The sequence below is a fragment of the Pygocentrus nattereri genome, chromosome 25, assembly GCF_015220715.1.
Source record: "Pygocentrus nattereri isolate fPygNat1 chromosome 25, fPygNat1.pri, whole genome shotgun sequence".
In the NCBI taxonomy this organism is placed as follows: Eukaryota; Metazoa; Chordata; class Actinopteri; order Characiformes; family Serrasalmidae; genus Pygocentrus; species Pygocentrus nattereri.
Window position 1 is genome coordinate 15670166 of NC_051235.1, and position 25180 is coordinate 15695345.

A 25180-nucleotide genomic window follows, 5' to 3' on the forward strand; every position below is an offset into this window, starting at 1 on the left:
TGTGGTAAAGAAAGAGCTGAGCCATAAGGCAAGGCTCTCGATTTACCGGTCGATCTACGTTCCCACCCTCACCTATGGTCATGAGCTTTGGGTAATGACCGAAAGAACGAGATCGCGAATACAAGCGGAGAAATGAGTTTCCTCCGCAGGGTGGCTGGACTCTCCCTTAGAGATAGGGTGAGAAGTTCGGTCATCCGGGAGGGACTCAGAGTAGAGCCGCTGCTTCTTCACGTCGAGAGGAGCCAGTTTAGGTGGTTCGGGCATCTTGTTAGGATGCCTCCTGGACGCCTCCCTTGGGAGGTGTCACAGGCAAGTCCACTGGGGAGGAGACCCCGGGGAAGACCCAGGACACGCTGGCATGACTATATCGCCCAGCTGGCCTGGGAGCGCCTCGGAATCCCTCCTAGGGAGCTAGTGGAAGTGGCTGGGGAAAGGGAGGTCTGGGCTTCATTGCTCAGGATGCTGCCCCTGCGACCCGAACCCCGGAGAAGCGGAAGATGATGGATGTATGGATGGATATATATATATATATATATATATATATATATATATATATATATATATATATATATATATATATATATATATATATATATATACACACACACATATATTATATTTTTTAATATATATTATTCTGGTTCCTAGCGGAAAAAAAACTTAAAAAGTCAAACGTTTGCTCTCAATAGCTGTGTTCTGTTGCAGCCTTTGTTGAGCTCTGCAATGTGGCAGTGTGTCAGTAGCCCCTACTTTTCTCCTTTTCCTGGGATGATCAAAGAGTGCAGTGGTCGTGAGCATACAAAATCAACATCTAGAAAAAGATCTTTTCTTTATAGAGGGGTAAACATCAGAATCATCATAGCTTGGTCAAGTCAAAATGACCAGCACCCCCTAAAACAAAAAGAAAGTATGTAGAAAAGGTGGCATTATAGCTGGCTGATGGATTTTATTCATTGTTCATTTTAAGGAGTCACAGAATTATTTTACATATTATTTTATCTGATGCCAATTTTGTAATAAAGCCAGAGAACAGTAAAAATACAATACACAATACCTCTTTTCTCAGATATCTACATTAAAACCTTGAGTATCAGCCTTTATCAAGCCAATATTTTAAAGTTACTAAGTCATAATATAAGCTTTTTTCAAATGCAGCATGTCATATTAGATGGCTATTTAAAGGTAACATGCTCAAACACTCTTTTCTAAAAGAAATATATAGCCTAAAGTGCCTAAAAAAATATGACAACACAATACAAAGCAAATTACTGATACACACACACATACATATATACATCTCGTATTGATAGTCATTGAAGTTTTTCTCAGTAGATTTACCTCAGGAAAGTTAAAGTTTAGGGATTTAACAGTTGAAACAAATACAGACCTTTTTTATTATGAAATTTCTTTTTCAATTCTTTAAAAAAAATAAAAATGTAAAGTTAAATACCATCACTTTGAAATAGAAAAATGAATAAGATTCATTTAAAAAAAAACAATTTGCAGTACCTTACAGTGCTCCAATTGATCTATGAAATTATACAAACATTGTTTATCTATGTAATAATTATGTTCCCAAATTTGCATGGACATGGTTTGAGGCAGTTTCGTAAGAATAGCCCTGATACTCGTTCTGACATTACATACTGTGGCTACTGATATCATGTGATGTACTTTACTTAGCTGTAAGCTGCGCCAAAAGGAGTTCTGTGATATTTCAGGCTATATATATTTTTTACACAGTCAGATCAAGATCAACTTATTTGTTTCTTTACTGACTGGTGCTACATTACACTTCCTTATTACACCCTTAAAGTCTGTAATTTACACAACTACAAGAAAAAAAGGACAAAAGTCAACCTTTTGCACTTTTTAAAAGAAATGGAAAAACTACTACTTCTTCAAAAAAAGGAGATACAGCACTGTTGTAGAGACAAACCACGGTATCCATAACAGACAGCTGACGTGTATAGCAATAAAAAGAAAACTTTCAATGACTTTTACTTAAGAGGGTCTATTTCCCCTTAGTATGTCTGCAGTCAGGTCACATATATGGCAGTGATATGAGCAAGGCAAAAAAAACTGCCTTTAATATTTTTACGAGGAGAAAGTAGTAAGAAGTAAGGAGGTGTAAAATAACATGTTTCGTCTCATGGCTTGTGAAAAAGAAGTGTTTGACTTCAAGAAGGCAGAAATATGAGCTTCATAAAAACAGTGTTTATGAAAAAGCTTTCAGAGGTGTACTCACTTCAGGCTTTTGGATTCTCTCACCTCATAAGATAGCTCTTTAATGTGCACACAGATAGGCACACACCCACACCCAAACACAGATGCAGACCTCTGAAATGAGCTTGTAGTCATAAGATCAGAGAACCATCCTCTTTAACAGCAAACAAATCCATGCCATCACTTACAAAATGAGCAGCTCTAAAACAGGGTGTTCTCAGAGCTCAGGGTTGCTAAACTAAATATACTGTATACATCTGAATAGAGAAAGCAGTTGCAAACACCACTGACGCTTGGCATTGGGCATGGTGACCTCAGGGTTATGTGTGGCTGCTCCAGAGCATCTCATTCTATTGGAGATGCTTTACACAAGCTGCATATGTGCAACTGAATGCTTGTGTCAGCAATGAGTGCACCTTAAAGTCATTCATTTCAAGGTGTCTACAAACATTTGGACATAGAGTTAGAGGTGGGTTATACAAAAAAATGATTCATGATTCTTAAAAGCACTTTTTCGTCATACATGATACGTGTCACAATAGTTTTTCTGACATTTAATTTGTTAGAACAGACAAAAGATCCAAATGTGTAATTGGTCAGTATTTAGGTAAAAACCCAATCCAGGATGTGCTCAGAAAACCATACCATTATGTAATGTGATGTAATTTATCACAATAATCCCACTTCTACATAAATTATATATACACATCAATGAGCTAAAGCTTTATGACCACTGACAGATAAGTAAATACTGCTGATTATAACAATGGTGCAGGGCAAGGTCTGGGATTTATTAAACAGTAAGTGAATAGTCAGTTCTAGTAGTCGACATGATGAATGGTGGAAAAATGGGCACAAAAAAAAGAGGCATGAAGACCTAATCAACTATGATGAGCACCAAATTGTTGAGGCCAAAGTCGAAGCATCTCTGAAATGACAAAGCTTGTCGAGTGTTCCTGGTCAGCAGTGGTGAGTACCAATCAACAGTGATCTGAGGAGGGACAAACAATGAACCGGCAACAGAACACTGGATGCAGGCTTTGTTCTAGATACCACAGGGCACCTTTAAAGGTCTTGCAGAGTTCATGTCTTGGCGGGTTAGAGTGGTTTTGGTGGCACACGAGAACCAATAGCATATATAGCAGAATATTTTGGCTCATCAATGTATATAACTATTTAAAAACCACCATATATGCAGAGGTAAGGATTTATTCTTCCCATTTAAAATTCAAATCCACTTAAAATAAAACATTTTCAGTTAAGAATTCATTAAGGAAATTGCAAATTGCTTATTGAATGAGAGAGCTAAAGCCCAGCGAACCCTATACTGTCTCCAATAATCAAGCTGGAAAAATTCACAAAATAGGGTTTGTGAAGATTTCCTAGACAATTATCTCAGGCACCTTAGTGCATGTGTGAACAGTGTAGGTTTAACCTTCTGGGGTCCATGAACTCACCTGTGCATCAATCTCTATGTTTCTAAATAAGTTTCTCTGTTTTTGTGATAATACAGTACAGAAATACAGTTAAAACATTTCCTGAATCTGTAGAGTTGCCTTTTCCATTCCATTTCAACACAAGATGTCATGTAACTCGCATTCAAATGTATGCGGTTATGAAGAGGGGTTGAGATACAGATCATCTGTCTCTCAACATGTGTGGATTTGTGTATCCATCTACAGTTTGTGTTAAACTAACCAACGGACATTCAGGAAATTGTTAAGGCCCCAAATACATCAGAAACCTTTAATATTTTATTCAGTCCACTTTCACATTCATATTTGAAATAGCGTGCCAAAAGTTTACAGCCGCTAAAGTTGCTGCCGCAGTTTTGGAAAGCAGCGAAGAAGATAAGGGAGTATTTTGATATGAAACACACGGGTATCATGTTATATGAAAGTGCCTTTAAAGGCAAATTTAACAATATGCAAACCCCTAGAGGGTTAAATGTTCTGACCACCAGACATTTCAAGCTGAAAGTGAGCTCTGTGTCTAAATATAAAAACTTGCCCGAGAACCAGATATCACAAACATGGGACAGAGGAGAGTAAATAGATATCGAACACCCTCAGGGGTCAGTGGTTTGAAAATTGAATTAATCTGATCACTGTCCACTAATGAGGGTCATGAAGAGTACTTCATGAACAGAGACATTGGGCCAGTCAGAATAAGGAAGTGACTAGGAAGTAAAACTATGAGCGTCAACAAAAGTTCAACTGAGACAAAAATCTGAAAAAAAAAAATACACACAGCTTTCATTTCCTTAAACAAAACAAGCTACTCAGTCTTTCCTCACAGTGCCTGACTGAGACATAAACACATAGTAAAGCCTATGTGTATTGATAGAAATCAAGATAATGAGACAGTGCATGTGGGTTTGTGCGTGTATACATGTTTACCTGACGTTCTCGTGCCTCTTGACGTAGAGACTGTGGAAGTTATTGTCTTTGACCAGTCGCTGCTGTGCCTCCTTATCTTTGCATTTACAGCGCTCCATTATGGCCAACTTCATCTCCATAGAGATATACACCGGCAACACTGACTGCAGCAGATTTTCCTGAGACACACACACACTCCAGTATTAGGCAAAGTGTAACTCTGGGGTACACAGACTACAGAAAGAGTAATGGTCATGTGGTCAGAGAGGACAGCCAGCCTACAACCAAGCCTTAATGTTAGGAGCTAACAAAACTAGATCATTTTTTCAGTTATTTATTTATTTTTAAATTTTAAAAATTATTTATTTATTTTTAAATAAATAAATAATTTGAAAATGGCAGCTTTTCTCTACACTGTAGATTTATTGACAAATTGGCAATAGAAATCAGCCAAAAATTGCATGTAATAAAATGTCTTAACATTTTCTGGTACCACTTTACAATAAGACTATGCATATTAAGGATTTAAAATGAGTTCATTACCACTAAATAACAATAAACTAAAATGTCTAATATGCAGGAATAGCAGAGCAAGCTTGTGGAGACTAAATGCAGTCTAATGTATAGGGTCAAAATAACAGCTAATGGGCTTATGAGGAAGAAACACTAATTTGTGCTTTGTAATATTAATCTCATAACATTGTCAGACTAAAATATGCACCAATGTATTGAAAGCAAGGGAATACTAGATATACAAGTATCATTTCTTCTCAATTTTAACATTTCAAGCATTCAAAGCAGTTAAATTATTGTATCTGCCTTTCTAGAGTTAAAGGTTATTAATTAGGTCATAAACACCTTGCAAATCATTAATGATCATTATAAGTTAAGTGATACTTTTTTTGATCCCACAAACAGGGAAATTCCACCTCCGCATTTAACCCATCCGTGAAGTGAAACACCACATACACACTAGTGAACACACACACACTAGGGGGCAGTGAGCACACTTGCCTGGAGCAGTGGGCAGCCCTATCCACAGCGCCCGGGGAGCAGTTGGGGGTTAGGTGTCTTGCTCAAGGACACCTCAGTCATGGACTGTCGGCCCTGGGGATCGAACCCAACCTTCCGGTCACAGAGCCACAGATCCCTAACCTCCAGCCCACGACTGCCCCAATAACAAATACAAATGACAACAGTATGCTGATATGTCTGATGGACCAAGGACCAAGATGGCGGCGCGTGAACAACTAGAGGCTCAGTGTCTCTTCAGAATCTGCTATTTTTTTTTTATCTACTTTTGACTGGACTATTCATCCCAAATTGCTCGGCGTTGCTGTTCTACAGCAGACAGGAGCTTCTGGACATCAGAACTCAAACCTCTGATAGTTTTATCGGCGTTCTCCGACTCATTCCAGAGATCTCCAGAACACCGGAGGCTGCACTCTTCCCGACTGGGCGGAAGTGCACGCAGATGGCGCCGAGAACGTAAACAAAGGCGGGGTAGACGAGGAGGGCTACGAGCTAAGCTAAAGCTTATACCACACCAGCTGCCCTTAACCAGCATTTTCCTCACCAATGTCCATTCTCTGGCTAACAAAATGGATGAAATGCGGCTCTCCATCACCAACGACAGACGGATTATGGACTCAAACGTCATGATTTTCACCGAAACATGGCTAAACAATGGCTGCCCGGACAACGCTATTGAGTGAGCAGGACGACACACACACCGAGCTGATAGGATAGCAGAGGACTCCGGCAAGACCAGAGGTGGAGGTTTGTGCATTTATATTAACAGAGCTTGGTGCACAGACTCTGCTATTACCGAGAGACAATGCTCACCTAATGTGGAGTTTATAATGGTCAAATGCAGACCTCATTATCTCCCAAGAGAAAAACTTCCATCATACTCACTGTAGTGTATATCCCCCCGGATGCTAATGCTAAGCTGGCTATGAAAGAACTTTATGCAGCCATTAGCAAACACCAGACCAAACACCCTGAGGCTGCTTTTATTGTTGCTGGTGACTTCAACCACTCCAACCTGAAAACAGTCCTTCCCAGATTCCACCAACATGTCTCCTGCCATACCAGAGGGGACAAGACTTTGGACCATGTTTATTCCAACCTGCCTGGGGCATACAAAGCAACACCCCTCCCCCACATTGGACAATCTGACCATCTCTCCCTTTTCCTCACACCTCGATACTCACCACTCATCCAACGTGTGAAACCCACTGTGAGGACAATAAAAGTGTGGCCAGAGGGGACAGACGCTGTGCTCCAGGACCGGTTTAAAAACACTGATTGGAATATGTTCACTCACACAGACTTGGATCAGTACGCCTCATCTGTACTGGACCACATCTCCACCACTATAGACAGTGTCACCACCCAGAAACAGATCACCATGTACCCCAACCAAAAGCCTTGGATGAACCGGGATGTTCGTCTCCTGCTGAAGGCCCGCAACATCGCCTTCAGGTCGGGAGATGCACAGGCCTACAGTGCAGCCAGGGCTGAGCTGAAGAGGGGCATCAAAAACACCAAACACCACTACAAAGGGAAGGTAGAAGAACACTTCTCCAACTCCGACCCCCGACGTATGTGGCAAGGACTCCAGATTATCACAGATTACAAGACCATCAACCTCTCCCCCGCCTCCTCTGATATTTCCTTCCTCAACGAGCTCAACAATTTCTACGCCCATTTTGAGAGAGGGAACCCAACAACTGTAACCAAGGCAGATGTGTCTGCAGACCACCAACCACTGACTCTTTCTCCCACAGATGTAGGAGCAGCGCTGGGCAGGATTAAAGTCCTTAAAAAGAGCATGTTCTGGAGAGCTGGCAGCAGTGCTGACAGACATATTCAACCTGTCCTTGGCCTGTGCTGTGGTACCAAGCTGCTTCAAAACCACCTCCATCGTCCCGATACCCAAAAATTCCAAACCATCACGATTGAATGACTACCGTCCGGTAGCCCTCACCCCCATCATCACAAAGTGCTTTGAGCGACTGGTCCTAGCACAGCTCAAATCCTGCCCCCCCCCAACCCTGAACGCCCACCAATTTGTATACCGCCAGAATAGGAGCACAGAGGATGCAGTCTCCATAGCACTGCACTCTGTCCTCTCACACCTGGACAATAAAAATACCTCCGTCAGGATGCAGTTCGTAGACTTCAGTTCAGCATTCAACACAGTCATCCCCTCAAAACTCATCACAAAACTCGCAGACTTGGGCATTCCCTCATGTGCAAATGGTTACTGGACTTCCTGACCAACCGACCCCAACATGTCCGGTTGGACAACCACTGCTCATCCACCATCACCATAAACACCGGTGTACCACAAGGCTGTGTGATGAGTCCCTTCCTCTACTCCCTCTTCACCCATGACTGCAAGCCTGTCGATGGTTCCAATACCATCATTAAGTTTGCAGATGACATCACGGTGATTGGCCTCATCAAAAACAACGATGAGACAGCCTATAGGGAGGAGGTGGATCGTCTGGCTGAGTGGTGCGACACAAACAACCTTCTGCTCAACGCTGAGAAAACTAAGGAGCTCAGTGTGGACTTCAGCAGGAATGCTGACCCACATCCACCCATCCACATCAAGGGGACGGCAGTGGAGCGTGTGAACAGCTTCAAGTTCATTGGTGTCCACATCTCCGAGGATCTCACCTGGACGACCAGCTGCTCCAAGCTGGTAAAGAAGGCTCACCAGCGCCTCTTCTTTCTGAGGAGTCTGAGGATGAACCACCTGTCCTCAGACATCCTGGTGAACTTTTATCGCTGCACCATTGAGAGCATCCTGACCAACTGCATCACAGTATGGTACGGGTGCTGCTCTGCCTCAGACCGGAAGGCGCTGCAGAGGGTGGTGAAAACTGCCCAGCGCATCATCGGTGCACCACTTCCTGCCATAGAGGACATCTACAGGAAGCGGTGTCTGAAGAGGGCTGGGAAAATCATCAAAGAACCCAGTCACCCAGCACACAGACTCTTCACCCTCCTGCCCTCTGGGAGGCGCTACAGGAGCCTCCGGACTAAGACCACCAGGTACCGGAACAGCTTCTTTCCAACAGCTGTCACACTCCTGAACTCTGCCTCCTGATATGTAAACAAATAACAATGGACTGTACCCTAACACACACCAATAACACACAGACTTAAACACCACTCAACACCACTTACTGGCACTTACATCTGTTGTATATACTGCCCATTATTGTATATACTGTGTAAATATTCTACCTGTTCATAAGTACATACTTATCCCCCTTCATATTTATAACCTGTTCATAGTACTTTATACCCCTTCATATTTATTCATAGTTCATAGTACCTTATACCCCTTCATATTTATAACCTGTATAACCCCCTTCATGTCTATACCCCCTCATATTTTTAACCTGTATATACCATACTTACTGTACATTTGTAACATACATATTTATATTTCTGCTAAGCACTTCTGGATGGATGCAAACTGCATTTCGTTGCTTTGTACTTGTGACATACGCATTGACAATAAAGTTGAATTCTATTCTATTCTAACATAAATATCTTAGTTTCTAAGATAGCATGCCATTTTTTGGTCATATTTTTATAGTTTAGAAGTACCAGTAATAAGTATATTAACAAATGGAGCAATAGAAATTGGTTCAAAATTACCTGCAATAAAACCACATTTTTTGGAAGCACTTTACAATAAGACAGTAAGTGTGTAAAACTCCTTTAGCAACAATACAACTACTACTAGAAAGCCACAGAGGTCAGTCTGACTGAATTTTACACGCTTAATTTTACCACAGCAGAGAATCCTTTTAAAAACAAATGTGTGGGCTGACACACAGCAAGAAGCCAGACTATAGCTGAATCCCAAACTGCATACTACTATATTAAACAGTATGCTAAAAAAATACACCACCATTAGCAAAGCATTCAGTATTATGTACAGAGTAGCTTTATGTGGTTTAAGATGCAGTCTTTAATAATCTGTAAGGTACATTCAACGCTGCTGCCGTTCCACTAAAAACATTGTTGATTGACTTCCTCACAAGGGGCTCAATCATCTTCATTAACTAAAGCGCTCCTAGTCACTAACATTTTCATCATATGTGTTTTTGATTACAGAACTACAGTATACAAGTCAATAATTTCACACGTTATTTTAATTATCTTCTTGGTACCTGCTTTGAAACAGTGAAGTCACAGAAAGAGCTAGTGAGGCTAAAATGTAACCTCCACAAGGCTGTACACATGTCCCTGAATAAACAAAGGGTGTCCATATTCTTATATATATATACCAAGATATTTTTGGACATGTTTTTGCACAGAATATCACCTGGACTGCAAAAACAGAACAATGACCAGTTTTATCACAAAGAGAACATAATTAGTACTTTTTAATTAGATTTAATGCAGTGTATGTGAAACATTCAAGAAAAGCTATTTTATTCATAGTTTTAATAGGTTTTGTTGAGGTGCTACTGGATCTTATTTATTTTAACTCATCAAACCTCAGAACATGAAATATTGTGTAAGTGTGTGTTGGGAAAGTATCATGTATCAAGTATCATGGTGTGATTTTTACCATACCATTCACCTTTTCGCACAAATTCTTTAAAAACATACTACAGATTTCATGTAAATAAAATTGGGAATGGATTTTCATTAGTGAGTTATTTTATTCATGTAGGTTAGAAGCTTTGCCTGGTTTAAGTGCCAAGAATTGTATTAAATTATCTGTGTTTGCACTGCGTTTGATTTTTTTAACCACTGTTACTGTCCCTTTTTGTATGAAAAAGCATTAATCTTTCTTAAATACTTGTAAATGTTGAGCCCCACTGTCTCCTATAGAATTTTTACTCTTCATTAACAAGCCCTTCTAAATCTAATATGTAGTCACAACTGTAGGCTTAGCAAGTAAATGTCATTATTCACAGAACAGATGTTCTTGGAAATTGAGCCTATAGACCCAGTTCCTAGTGACATGATTTGACAGTGTTGGACAGCCTTCATCTTTTTCTTGGAAAAGGCTTTGTTGCTGCTGGCACTGTTGCATCATCTTACAGACTGTAAGCAATCCTTTGTGCCCATTAAACAGCAAAGACAGTGCGTGACCATTCCCCCATCATAGAGACTTAGCAAACTTTCTCTCTCCATATGCGTCATGCATGAAAAGTCCTTTAACACAATGGTGGCGGCTGTGCACGTAACAAGAGACTAGCAGCTCTTATCCTTCGGGAGAACAGAGGTTTTCCTTCACTCTCACTGCGACTTGTTTTCTGAAGACACTGTGTGCGGTTACGCATGCACAAATCTCTGTCTGTAGTAATAATACAATAGAATTTTACCTGTACTAGTGTGCAGAGGGACTGACACAGGGACTTGTAGTCCAAATAAAAGAACCAAAGGCACAGCAGCCTAAATTTGTTAGGTTCCTGGGGATTTTGCTGTCTTTTATTAGAAACATGTCCTTTGGCCAAAAGACACAGACAGAAGGAAGTGTGATATGGCTAGAAATCAAATCAATACATTTTCACTATACACAACACACAAAGTATAACATTATTTAGTTTTTTCGGAGATTTTATAAGTTGGAACATACAAAAAAGCCCCAGTAGCGCTTCAAAAAAATGCTGTCAAAAAAGCTATAATTTCAAACTATGAATACAAAGATTTTTACCCAGTTAAACAGGATTAATTATGCTCTTTTTGTAATGGAAGATGGAATTCAGTGTTCTTCAAGTAATGATGACGTCCACAATAAGCTCAGAAAAGTGTAGTGTGTCATAATTTATCATAATAATATAAAACAAGATGAAATATCATCACATGCCCATCTCTACAGAAGCACACATGGGATCTTCTGAAACAGGCATGTCAAACTAGTGAGCTTTGGGGCCACCGTGTCCTGTGGAGATCAGTGTTTACCCTCATCCATCACGCTGAATTCAGTTCATGAAGGCTTTGCTAATTAGCTGATGAGCTGAGGTGTGCTTAATGAGACAATGTGCTAAAGTCTGCAGTGTTTTGGCCTGTGAGGACTGGAACCTGACAAATGTCTCCTAACTCATTCTGTTCTACTTAGCAAGGTTTCAGTGTCTTCTTTCAGCGATGTCACATATACAGTGACAACAACAAACAAACAAAAGCTTAAGATGCAAATTTATATTTTAAATGAACAGAATCCCATACATCAGCTCCATAACCAGGAAGGCCTAGATGCTAATCAGTTGCACTGAATTAAATAGCAACATCTAAAACAGCATTCAGTGGAAATCAGAGCTGCTGGCCAAAGTTAGAACATCATTAAAAAGCACAACAGAACATACTAATCCGCATGAATGGCCCTTCCTGGCAGTTAAACAGACAAAATCCTGTAATAGACATTAATCTGAAAGGAACAAAAAGAGGCTGGAACTGGCATCCCTGATTCAGTCCTATGACTCAATTATCCTGAATTTGTTTTAAAAGTAAAATACTCAAAGCAAGACAGCAAACAATGCCTATAGTTAGAGCATAAATATTTTTCATTAACAAGGTAAATTCATTTAGAATGCATTATAGCAGCAATTCAACTGAGTTTTTATAGTTTGATACATGAAAATGTAAATTATACACATTTATATATTTTTAATTATTTAATGTATTATGGAAAATACAAAATTTCAGCTATGTTAGAACTTAGCAATCAATACCTTGTGTCCTACTGAACAACAGACAAGTAACTGAACAAAACTTGCACCGAATGCCCCATTTTACCTTAAAACAAAGGTGGTTAAAATAATCCAAAAGAAAAAATTCATACCCGATATCTCCAAACACTACTCTCCAACATAGTTTACACGAAATGACCTTAACATTCTGAAGGATAATGTTTAAAAATCCATCAAAAATACTGTCTTTTGGTTACAAAACATCTGCATGAAAGATGTGAGGAAAAATTCCAATATCAAGCATAAAAAAATTTACTGAAATGGTGGAAAGAGACAGGACTTGTTAAAAGCCTGCAACACTCTGACCATCTAAAAGAGAAAATGCAAAATGTCTGAATGCCTAGACAACTTCAAACTGTCATACCAAACAAGAGATATGCAACAAAGCACTGATCTAAATAAAATACCAAATACTGACTTACCAAAATACATTAATTTTGCTCCACTATTTTTTAAGTACTTATACTTGATTTACCTAAAGCTACAATAGAATGGAAAACTGTATTTACATTGCCATAGTTGGACAGGGAGAGTTCAGTATATGCAACTGGCATGTTGTTGCCTCTTTCAAATAAAAATCCTGTGTTTGCAAAAGAGGGTGGTAAAATGGTCCAATTCCAAAAACTGTTATGTAACAGTCTCAATTCATCAACATTTACCAAAATGTATACACCAGCCCACACTCAAGCCCAGCAGGAAACAGAGCAACAGCAATGAAAAAGGCAGACTATTTGCAAAACTTGTACCGTTCCAGGCTATAAAAGGGATGTCAGCACCTTTCGTGCTCTTCCCAAGGAACCAAACTGTCAACAGGCATGGCTGACATTCCTTTTTAACTGAGACTATTCACCAACTTCTTGACTGAATGTTTCATTCCACTTTAAATGCTAATGAACGTAACTGCAGCACCATTTAAGTTGATAAGAAAATTTGTCCGGTTAAGCAGGTTTCGCTTAGCATTTGAAGAGAGGGGCAGCTCTGTTAGCATCACAACCCCAACAGCAAGTAGCCATGCTGTGTGCTTTAATATGCTTTCTGATGGCTGAAGCCAGATCATTTTAAACTGAAAGTTTCATATGAACCAGTACCTGCTGTCTCTTCTCGATCTCCAGTTTCATTCGGATGCCGAGGCAGCGAAGTGTGTCCTGGAAAGTCTGCCTGAGTGCTTTCTCCATCAGGAACTTATGGAATGCTCCCACTGCACCCCCACACAAAAACACTACAACATTGGAGAAGAGCTAGTGAGGGGGAGAGAGAGAAAGAGAGAGGGAGGCAGAAGGTGAGAGAAAGAGAGATTACTATATGAAATATGTGCCAATACAAATGTATCAATATCCCTGCTGGTTAAACTGGCCAGCTTCTGCAAGATCTGCCATACCTCCTACTCCACTCCCACACTGTACAAATATCTTAAGTATAATATATGTAATTTTTCTCATGAGAGCTTGAAGAACACTGTGGTGATGCTTAGCCTGGCTAGTAGTGTGTTGCTTTATAACTGTGAGCCCCTGCCTGTTAATCTGGCTACTCAATGTCTCTATTTTCTTAGAGTAAATGCTATCTTTGCAAAACCATGTGTTTTTGTGCTGATACATGTCAGCCTGGCCAATGGTAGAATATAAGATTATTAATGCAAAGCATAATAAGATTATTCAACTTACGGTATTTCATGACATTTTACTAGGGACATGCATTCTCACTATTTTTGATATCCAAGTATCCCTAAGAGTTCATGAATGGATACTTAAGCACGGAGAAGGAAAAAGAAAATACGAACATTTTTAGGCAACAGGACTGGTGTTAAGGAGCTAAAGAAAATGATTAGCTTCATATCTAATAAAAATCATAAGAATTTTCTGCTGGATAAGTAACAGAGGCCACTTCTGAGATTTTTTTGGCCAAATTTAGCCAATGTAATGCTGGAAGTGATGAGGACTCTCAGTCTTTGACACAAAGTACCTTCTCCTCAGTGGATGATGTGCTAAAATGTTAGTCTCTCAGAGAAAAATATTTCAATGTTTCTGGACTTAGCTAACATCAGCTGCCCTCCCTCTCAGTCACCTGCTTAACATGTCCTTGTCAATGTGCCACATTCAGGTACATGTTTCACAGCAAAGTGGCAAAGTTTAATATTATAAATATACATGCTCACAATTCCAAAAGTTAAAACATAGAATCTAAGTTTCACAGAATTGTTGGTCTATATATTGTGTCTGTCTTTTTTTCCTCTATGTGTTTCTCTATTTTGTCTCACTTCATTCAACCATGCATAGAAACACGCAACATCTTTTACAAGGTCTTTTACTATTTCATAAGAAATAGATAAATTTCAGATTCTTTCATTTGCCAAGATGTAGTTCCTGCTGTGTGCTCATCTCCAATACCAGCTCTAACAATAAAATAAAAAATCTTTCACAATATATTGTCCCCAAAGTAATTGGTAACAGACAACATCAGATTACCTGACTGATGAGGTAAGGTCTTGGTTGGGCCTTGACCATGCTGATGTGAACTGAAAGAACAATAATATGAGAGACGGAGGAGACGATGCTGAGGATGACAGCGTAACACATCCGGAAAGGCAATAATGTGAACACCGTGATGATGATGAAGAGAAAGAAAGGCACCTAAACAAGAGATGGAGAAAACCACAGTTTCAATTTCAGCCAGTTTTGGTTTAAACAACGTCATCTCTACTGCACAAATGGTGGCAAATCTCCCAATTAAAACTGTATTTTACTCCTGGGCAAGACTTTTTAAGCATGTACATTAAAAGTAGTATTTATATGACATAGGAGTTTTGTGTAAATTTTGAGCATGCATCATAAGTTATGGAACTTGTGCATTTTAACAACATATTTTCTGATTGTGTATTTTTGAACAACATAGCTTTTGAATATCACAATGGCGTGAAGAAAAAAAAAAAACACTCCTGCAGCCACCAAAAGGTTACTGCACACTGGACGAGAAGCACTGCACTGTCAGAGGGTTTCATGCACTAAGAAGCAGACAGTACAATGTGCAATTAAAGCATATAAGAAGCATCGCAAAGAAGCATCAATAAATATCAAGCTCAAGTCCACTCTACAGTCTGCTTCTGGGCTCTTCACTATTGTTTTATGCCGTTAAATCTACTCTTGTAGATTTAACTGAAATAAAACTTTCAACTTCATGGTATTATTCTAGTATTTTATCAAATATGAATGAAATGCCAATATATTCAATATATAGCTCTGCTTAAATGTCAACATTTCACTTTACACAAGATGCACAGTGTAAGCTGCTTGTGTCCTGACATTCTCTTCCTACATTACCTATTTATTCAAAATGATTTGAAATGATAAAAAATAGATTATTAAAAAATAGAAAAAGAATAAAGGTAAACTTACACTCTGATTTGCATGCATTCCAACAACCTCAACCATTAGTCTGTGTGAGAGAGTGTTTGTGCATTACCTGGTCCCAGGGCTGAATGAGTTCAGTGCTATAGATGAAGGTGAAGCCCATACTGAGATGTGTGGCCCACACTACTAGACCCAGGAGCATTGTCCATCTCTGAGTGAATGCCTCTGCACACACCAGCAGAAACACTGCCAGAAACACGCACAGCGCTGCGCTCACCACTCCAACAAATGTAACATGGCCATGCACACTCTGAAAAGACACACAAAGATTGAGTGAATTAACAATGTATCAGTAATTGGGCGTGCATGTGTGTGAAACCAGAAAAAGGACTTTTCACAAAGAAAGCTGAAATTTATCAAACTGGTTTTCCAACAGAAAGGATATTTATAAGTATATGCTAAATGTGCATCACTGTATATGTATATGCTTCAATATCTTAAGAATTTTTCTGTTTGAGCCTGACCCAACTTGATGAGGGTAAAAGCTACACTTTGGAATGGAAATTCCCCAGTTTGACATGTCTGACCCAAAGTGTCAAATAAAACTGACTAGACAGAGCAGTTTAAATTCCCATAGGGACAATAACATACATCAGTAAAATGTAATAAAAAAGAAATAAGATATACTAAAATAATAAGCTACATATTTTTTTTCTATCTATAAATGTGTTAGCCTCCACTGGTTTAATGCTAAAACTTTTTCCGTACATAAAACATAATACATACTGAAAATATAAATGAAATCTTAACATTATTTTGGCTGCATCCAATTCTCGTAAGTCTATTCAACATTTTATTTCCTGAAGAGGAAGAATAAAGTTAGGAGAACACTAAAACAGGAAAAATGTGGCTAAAACCAGGTCAAAGTGAGAGGAGGGCAGCAAGACCCCAAACATGAAATAAGGTCTGAAGGTCTATTAGAACAGTAACTGGTTTAAACCCACACACCATGTTGTTTACACGATTCTTGGTCACACACTGGAGAAAACTTTTTGCCCTCAAATGCACCTACAACAGACCAGCAATGTGCATCAGTATGTTTTCAAACTAATATAGAAATGTCTTGTGAACGTAACCTTAATTTTGCTATTTTTTCTTTGTTGTAACAAAATCTCCCTATCTAACATTATAGGAGATGTAAAAACTTACCTGCATAGAAGAGATTCTATTGCATGTGTGTCAATTAACTCATCACATAATACAAAAGGTAGCTGATGTTTTCAAATGGTACAACAATTAAACAAAAAGGGAGTTACAAGGTTAATATTACAGTAATATTATACAGTAATGTTAATCTTCATACTCCACATATCCTAGTATTTAAATATTGTGTTGTGTGGTGTACTGCTTTCTATACCAGTGGCAAAATAAAAAAATAAAACAATTTGATGTAATGATGTTTTATATTTATGTAGCATTCTGATCTGATACAATGTACAACTGACTAAAGACTAGATATAAAGACCACACATTAGGCTCTGGTTCAAAGCTCTGCCCTTAGTAATTACATATCATTTCACATCTCTTTCTGTAATAAAATTATAGACCACACACTAACAGCAACATCTTCCACCTGAGCATTATTTGCAATGTGTAACAGCGTAGAGGTGGCCCTTATATAAAGCTATGTCAGGCTGCGTCCTAAAACATCCCACTATGTGGGCTCCACTATGCTATGAATCTTAACTGTGCTTTCCATTTATTTAAACACTCCAAGCACTCTCAATATGCTCACTCCCTGAACTCCTGGCTTTTTCCGCAGTGAATTGGATTAACTGAAGAATGGACACATGGTTTATTATACATACAGATTCCTATCCTCCTACAAAGAGCTACTAGTCAGAAGAGCAGTTAAGGGTTTACATAGACCATGAAACACACACACACACACACACACACACACACACACACACACACGATGGCCTGCCTCTTTTCCTCCCACGGCCGATAAGCGTTGAGTAAGACTGGGTTAAGAAAGTTCACACAGACGGTGTATCACTCAACTGGAGAGTGTGAAAGATGAACAAAAAGCATTACACAAGCTGATGCAGTGAAAATATGCAACACTGGGCTTCTGTCCACAGCCTACTGTTTTAGTTTTTTTTTTTTTTTTTTTTAAGTAGAAAGGGAAAGTGGCATGGTTAAAAGCATGCATGCGTATACACACACTGTTTGGACAGTGAGAATGAGAAGGAAAAGGAACACACGACTGAAAACAATAGCAGAAAAATGGCTTTGAAAGACGAAGTGATAGACATGCCAGAACCTGCCAGTGATAATGTTTCAAGTACTATTAATTCCTGTTAAAAGATACGAGCCTTTCCATTAGCCCCCACCCTCCGAAAGTATACACTGTGGAAGAAAAAGCCTGTCACATAACAAAAGCTTGTATCGGCAGCAAGATACACAGTTAATCAGCCTAAAGTTTTAAGCAAGGTCCTCACATTACACATAGATAAAGCCTAAGTTTCACACTTAATGTAGGATAATTAATCAATCATTCTTCATTCAGGCCAGAAACAAACTTGGATGCAGATGTATGTGGATGCAGATGCTTTGAGCTAAGCAGACATGCTTTGTGCGTTTTTGTCTTCTAAAATGTGTAATGATGTAACACCTCATCATTCTGATACAAAAAGTAAAGTAGCATGTTTAGTAGTCAGAACCTGAGCTTTCCTCTATTGTCCCCTTGAGTGAGGAGTGTTTTCACCATCAAAGTAGTGCAAGAACACACAGTTTGTGCAGAAGGACCATGCGTTTGCAATGGCTAAGTATTGTCATTTGCGTCGAGCTGAACATGTTTCTGGCCTAACTCTTATTCTTGATATCTAGTATATATAGCGATGTGCCCATTCAGTTTTGTTGTTTACTTTAATTTAAGTCAATGGAACCAGATATTTTTGCACATCATTTTGGGTTGTTTCATTTGGTCCGTTCATCATGAAATTTACACACAAAGTAAAGGTGAACAGGTGCTTAAAAGACCAACAAGTATTTAAAAAACTGAAAAATGGAGATAAGAGGTTTTGTTCCAACCATTGCCATATCCTACACTGTCCTTAAAGTTTATTTCTCAAATGTCCATTTATGACGTGTGATTTTATGTATCAAAAAGAGTCATAATTAAATGTTACATGACCAGTTTTTCAACACCATTTAATACCTTAGAATTACAAGCTGTTTTTGTTACTAATCCTTTAAGACTGATATATGTACCTCTGTTCTGACTGGCTGACCTGTATTGTGCCTTGTTTAAAAAAATCTACAGTGAAACACTCTTTATAACTTTAGTGTGAATGGGGGGAGCTAAACTGCTGTAGGCTGATGTATGCAAGTACAATGGTTTTTGTCACAATTGTGATGAAAAATCAAATTTTTCTTGACACATGGCTCTTTAAAGTTAGGTTTGGATTGATACTAATTCGATCCATGTTTTGGTATTCACAGATAACTAACACCATTTGGGTAGTATGCTGTAGTCTGGTGATTTATGTGCTGTGCATAATGTGACATTCAGGAATGACATTTAGGTTATGTGCCTGGTGAGGAATAGGGGTGGGAATCTTTAGGCACCTTACGATTTGATTCAATTACAATTCAGAGGGCTGCGATGCTATTATAAAATGATTATCGATTCATCTTGATGCATCTTTTATCATACAGGATTTCTATTTTCCTAATGTCTATCTATGGTAAATGGGGTTGCTGTATCAGTAAAATATTTTTGAGTCTGGATGCTGAACCTCGGCTCCAAAGTGTGCAGCACAGCATTAAAGCCCTGGTTCTCAACGACTGACTATGTGACTGAAGGTCACATAGCAACAAAGTCTTGCCTTGTCTGTAGCTACGAAAAGAGAGATTAAGATGAACATTTGAAGACAAATGGACTTATTTGCATTTAAAAGCACTGCAGTTGTTACCTGGTATGTTAAATCTGCAACAAGAGACTGTCTCGCTCTAAAAAGTTGCGAAGATGAAGTGGCTTCTCTTTCAAATTTTCCCGTTCCACCTTAAAATGACGCAGCAGTCACATTCAGCGCCTCAAGCTAAATTTAAGGTGGCATGGGAAAAATCGAACGAGAAGTGACTTCAGCCTCGTAAATCAGTCGAACACTGAGAGACATTTTACAAGGAACTGCTGTAGTTGCCAGAGACTGTCCGGGCACTGCACTTAGCCACTCCCAAGTTCCGCCTTTTATGTTCCCTCAACATTATGTTAGAAATTAAATATTTAGAAAATCGATTTTTGACATTTTGAGGAATGACAGTTATCACAGTAAAAGCCCCAGTTACAGTAAAAGTTCTGGCACTGTATGCCATTATGTCAGGCAAAGAAAATACAGTGTGTGACACTCACTATTCCATTCTTTCTTACCAGATTAATCTCATTGTGAAATTAAAAATGCTAATGGATAACTTCTACTGAATTGCAATTTTATGTTATTTTACTTGACAAAGATTAGCCAATTCAATATCACTGTTTACTCTAACATGCACTTCAGCCCGTCACAAAGACGAAAGATTAAAAAAAAGACAGACCAAAATAAAGTCTGTAAATGCTTTGTAGACTTAAAATAAGGAAAAAAAATAAACTCACTACAAACACCAAAGCTTACAATCTGTCAGCACCAATGAACTCCAGCACCACTCTTGTCTTAAAGAGAAAATGGAAATAACAGATTTTGGGCAAAAATAATATAGGGCTGCGTGCATATCTTTTTAAATGACTGCACTGGTGTTGCACAAAAATATAAAAGAGGAAAGTTTTATTACTCAAAAGCAGCTGTGGGAAACTGACAGGTTTTGTGTTTTGGATGAATAATGGAGGCTGCCTTGTCAGATAACCTACTGAGCTAACAAAGATAACCAGTGCCATGCTGGATGCTGATGAGGACTTCTTGACAAGATATTTTCACAAGGTATTTTCTCCTTGGTGAATGATGTGCCAACATGTTATTTTCCAGAGAAATATTTTTCATTGTTTCTAGACCTAGCTAATATCAGCTAAAGTATTAAGCCAAGTGTGATACATCTATGCTATCGCTGCCTTCCTACTCTCTACAATGTGTCCTTGTCAATGCAGGTACTTGTGCTTTGGAGTAGCAAAGTATAACATGGTACACTGACTTGCAAATATGAGTAAAACCTATAAATATATAAAACTTCACAAAATTGTGGGCCTGTATATTTTCTCTATGTGATGAAACTTACCTGTACAGTGATTTTAGTACCATTATTAATACTGGCTCCTTAGATGGTTAACAGAGTACTCGAGTACACAGACAAACATATACAAATTGTAAACAAATACAGACGCACTGAAATACAAATGAGGTTTTATAATTAAATTGGCTATAACTTCCTTATCACGCAAATTTCCAATTTTCTCCAATTTCTTTTTTTATTAAAAAAAATAAACAGATTTCTTTATTTGAACAATTTGTTTCCAAATATATTCTGTAGCGCTAAAAATAAAAAGAATACATCAGTAACTAGGATGCATGGACACATTGTTTGCATGGCAACTTGTTTGCTGCTTTTACTCTTTTTTTTTTTTTTTTTTATGAGTGCGCTGCTTGGGGTAGCAGCAGAAAATGTATTAGATCTGCACCTAGTGTTAAAGACTGACAGCAGCTTAACAAGAGCATTAGTAGAAAAGAGTCACACATTGGCAAACTTATTAACAGGTGAATTATTTCCTAGCCACAAACACATGTAAACCCCCAAAACACAGCAAGTAAGGTGGAACTACAAATGTGCATTTATTCAAAGTTACAGTATAACTGCAGTTCATATAAACTTAAGACACCCTGCATATGTTATAAAATGTATTAAGCTTAATACAAAATCAGGGAAAACCAGTCATGCCAACAAGTTCTGTGAGTTTTAACAACAAGGCCATGTCTATACATAAACACTGCACTTGAATAAAAAACATTAAAAATGAAAAAGAAGCAAATTCCAATAGGTCCTGTTAGATGTTCACATCCAACTATACAAATTTTATCAGTTTAGACCCATCAGAATAAGTAACATTTTTCCTTATTATACTCAATGTAATTATGGGCATAAATAGGTTAACCTAACTATAATTGAAGTCAGGATGTATGATTTTTCTCTCTTTTCAGACAAGAATTTATGTTAAAAGTTATTCGTTTATGGCTTAGCCATAAATCGACTGAAAGAAATGTAATTATTTTCCATTCCTTCTTAGAACCCAATGAAGGCCATGAGTTCCGTCCTTCATGCCTCAATATAGACCATTTCAGGGTGATGCTGACTGACCTTGCTTGAACTGTAGCATGGTGTAAATGTACCTCGAGGCTCCAGACTGAACTGATAAAGGTTTATTGCTGTAGTCTACTTAAAAGGCAAAGAATTTTTTCTCCTGTGTCCTTACCCACAGGGTAGGGAACTAAACAAGTGTGGACAAAGCATGTGGCTTTCTTAAAGAAATGGCACAACTCTGAAAATATCTTAGGACAAGACTAGCTAAAGACTAGTCTGAATATCTGGAAAACTGGTTATCATTTTATCATTTTGTAAAAACAATGTAGCACAATGCTTCAAATCATTTACAATAATCCAAATTTCGGGACTATTCAAATTATTTGGACTACACATGTTATCCTTTTTTAAGTTGGTATTTGGTTCTATATTCTTTTTTTAAGCCAAAAATTGCAGCCAAAAATAAATTTCATCTGCGCACGTAGACTGAAAACTTGTTAATAATTCAGGCTACAATAGAGATTGCTCTTGTGAAAACTGCACTCTTTCAAATTGCAATTTTAATATACAAAAACGATTCATTTTTCGGCACTACCTCAAAGTACAGTCATGTGGGAGCATTTTAAATTATTCGATGGTGAAAAATGCTCAGTGGAAGATGTGAAAGAAGTGTCTGGTATAGCGTGGAGGCATGACATCTTTGATGAATTCTCATATACATAACTATAGTGATCCTGTAACACTTTCTATGAACTTTGTGTGATTACCAAAAAAAAAAAAAAAATGCTCAAATGCTGCTTCATTTCTTCAAGTTGGTAACAACTGTTGTGACAGGTTCTGTTATAATTCATGTATTAAACCCTGCTGTAGAGTGCATTCCAAACCAATATTTACAGCATCAGATATTATAATGCATTATGACACCTAACACTGTAGTCATTCTCTTGCTTTATAAAATGTTTTATAAAAAAAAACCTATAACTACTTATAATTAACTATACACGCTCATTACATGCATTATAAAGTACTATGCATGCCATATAACACCTTTTTTTAATATATAAGGATTGTGAACATAGAATTCATACAAAGTGTTACTAGTGATCCTTATTTGACTACCACTGTGTGTCCTATCCACACTGCCTCCAACTCTACACTGTCACATTGCTGCTTTAGGTACAGTTTTACAGCAGTTTTAATACCCGACAGCTCAAATTGCAGATCTGTTTATTGTGACATTCCCAATCTCAAGCGGTCACTGCATCAGAGAAAAGTCTTCAACACACAGTTAGTACAGCGCAGGAGCTGCTATTCAACAACCATACCAGCAAGATCAACAAATTTTTAGTAACTTAGTATTGTAAACAGAGTTCACACAGCCATAGAAGTGTGGAATTTTCATGGATTTCTATGGAGTTTATGCTATACTCAAGCTAAAGTGGAAAAATAAATGTGACCGGTCACAGCGAGTGCAGACTGAAACACTAATACAAATGGAACCATAGCAGGTTTGTTTGATGGATGACTAAAACCATAGCAGGTTTGTTTGATGGATGACTAAAAATGCTTCAAACTACGGGTGGGCAACATGATAAAAATATAACACCACATAACTTAAATACATTTTCAAGATCAAAAATGAATGAGTACAATGATTATCATATTTTACATAATGCACTGCTCTAAATCCAATTAAACAAGACTAATTTTGCTGTCTTTATAATGGAAAAGTCAGTTTTACAGTGTTTTCTAAGTTCTGCCGATACCATAACATGCTCAGAAAAGCATACTATAACATCATGCATCAATTTAAAAATGTTGTATTACTCACCCCTACCTCAAACACTATCGTGTTATCATGAGTATTTCAATACTCCTTTGGAAGATCAACAAATATTCGAAGTCTTCAAAACGCTGTTTATGCTGATCCAGCTAAACTGAAAAGCAACTGTAGTGACACATAAGTGAGAGTGGGATATGTAAGTGAATGCATGTGAATGTCTCACCAGTTGCAGGCCAAAGAACAGCACTAGCAGGGTGGCACAGGTGAGAGCACTCAGTCCGAGCAGCAAGACCAGAGGCTGGTACTGGCTAATGCAAGAGAACTTCCTATAGAGTGCTTCTTGTTTCACCTTCTGCTCATTCAACAGGTACTTCCCTTTAGCTGGCATCCTGACCAATCACAACACAGCAATCAATCGGCGCAGAAAAACACAGCCTGTCCTCAGCAAGGGTGCGGATATGCAATTATCGCCATAGAAACTCTGTGCATGCGTGAGCGAGTGCCTACAAGGTTCCAGTGCACAACATCAGAGTTCTCCCTTTCCCTCTCTGAGGCATTGCACATGCTACTCTCAGTCTCTCTTCTTTTCTGCTTTTTTGCTTTTGTCTTTGGTTTTTTTCTTTCCTCTCTCGTTTGGTGATAGTGATCAGAGAGCTGAGTCCTTCCCAGGGCGAGTTCTGGAGGTTGTAATGTTGCTGGCGGGAACAGTGAAGGATGAGGAAAGTCAGGATGGTTGTCAAGGATACCTCCAGGATTCAAAAATTCCTGAAAGAGAAAGAGGAGAATGAATCAGTGTAATGTCAGAGGCGGAGCAATGGCGCTTTCTTCTCTGCCTTTGAGCACTTGCTTTTGTCAGTATGTCGTAAAAGTTCTCCATCTCCTTCTGCCTCTCTGCCACCCTTGTTTCCCCTTGATCTTATACACACACTCAAGCACATAAACACACAAGACGGTTGAGGAAAAAAAAAAAAATACTCAAATAAGTAGTACATAGAGCAAAAGGATTTACACTGAAAGGAACTTCTTCACTCAACACTGCTTCCTACAGGCAGTTTAACACTATGAAAGTAGTGTTATTTTGATTCTGCACTACTTTTATAGCACTCAATTACAAATCAATGTGAAAAGGAAACCTACAAACTGTACCACATGTAACAGTTCCCACGCTGACTGCTTGTGTGATTTTGTTAATAGTGAAATGTTGCTGAGATTTGGCAGAAGCAGTTATGGACAACAGCCATGAACATAGTCAGATTGACTAATTAGAACAGGATCCAAACAAATGGCCTAACGGTAAACACACACACACACACACACACACACACACACACACACACACACACACACACACACACACACACACACACAGAGAGAGAGAGAGAGAGAGAGAGAGAAAGAGAGAGAGAGAGAGAGAGAAATTAAAAGGGA

General features: G+C 38.5%; 1 protein-coding gene across 3 annotated transcripts in view; it reads right to left on the minus strand.

The window, feature by feature from the left end:
- adcy7 (adenylate cyclase 7) overlaps nt 1-25180 on the minus strand; it is a 102602-nt gene that overhangs the window by 32241 nt on the left and 45181 nt on the right. For all 3 annotated transcript variants that reach the window (XM_017693231.2, XM_017693233.2, XM_017693232.2), the window contains exons 2-6: nt 23976-24517; nt 15794-15991; nt 14800-14964; nt 13426-13575; nt 4626-4783 (exon numbers count right to left, since the gene is read on the minus strand). In XM_017693231.2, coding sequence (XP_017548720.1) covers nt 4626-4783; nt 13426-13575; nt 14800-14964; nt 15794-15991; nt 23976-24140 — 836 coding nt within the window. In that variant the 5' untranslated portion in view covers nt 24141-24517. The remainder of the gene's footprint in view (nt 1-4625; nt 4784-13425; nt 13576-14799; nt 14965-15793; nt 15992-23975; nt 24518-25180) is intronic.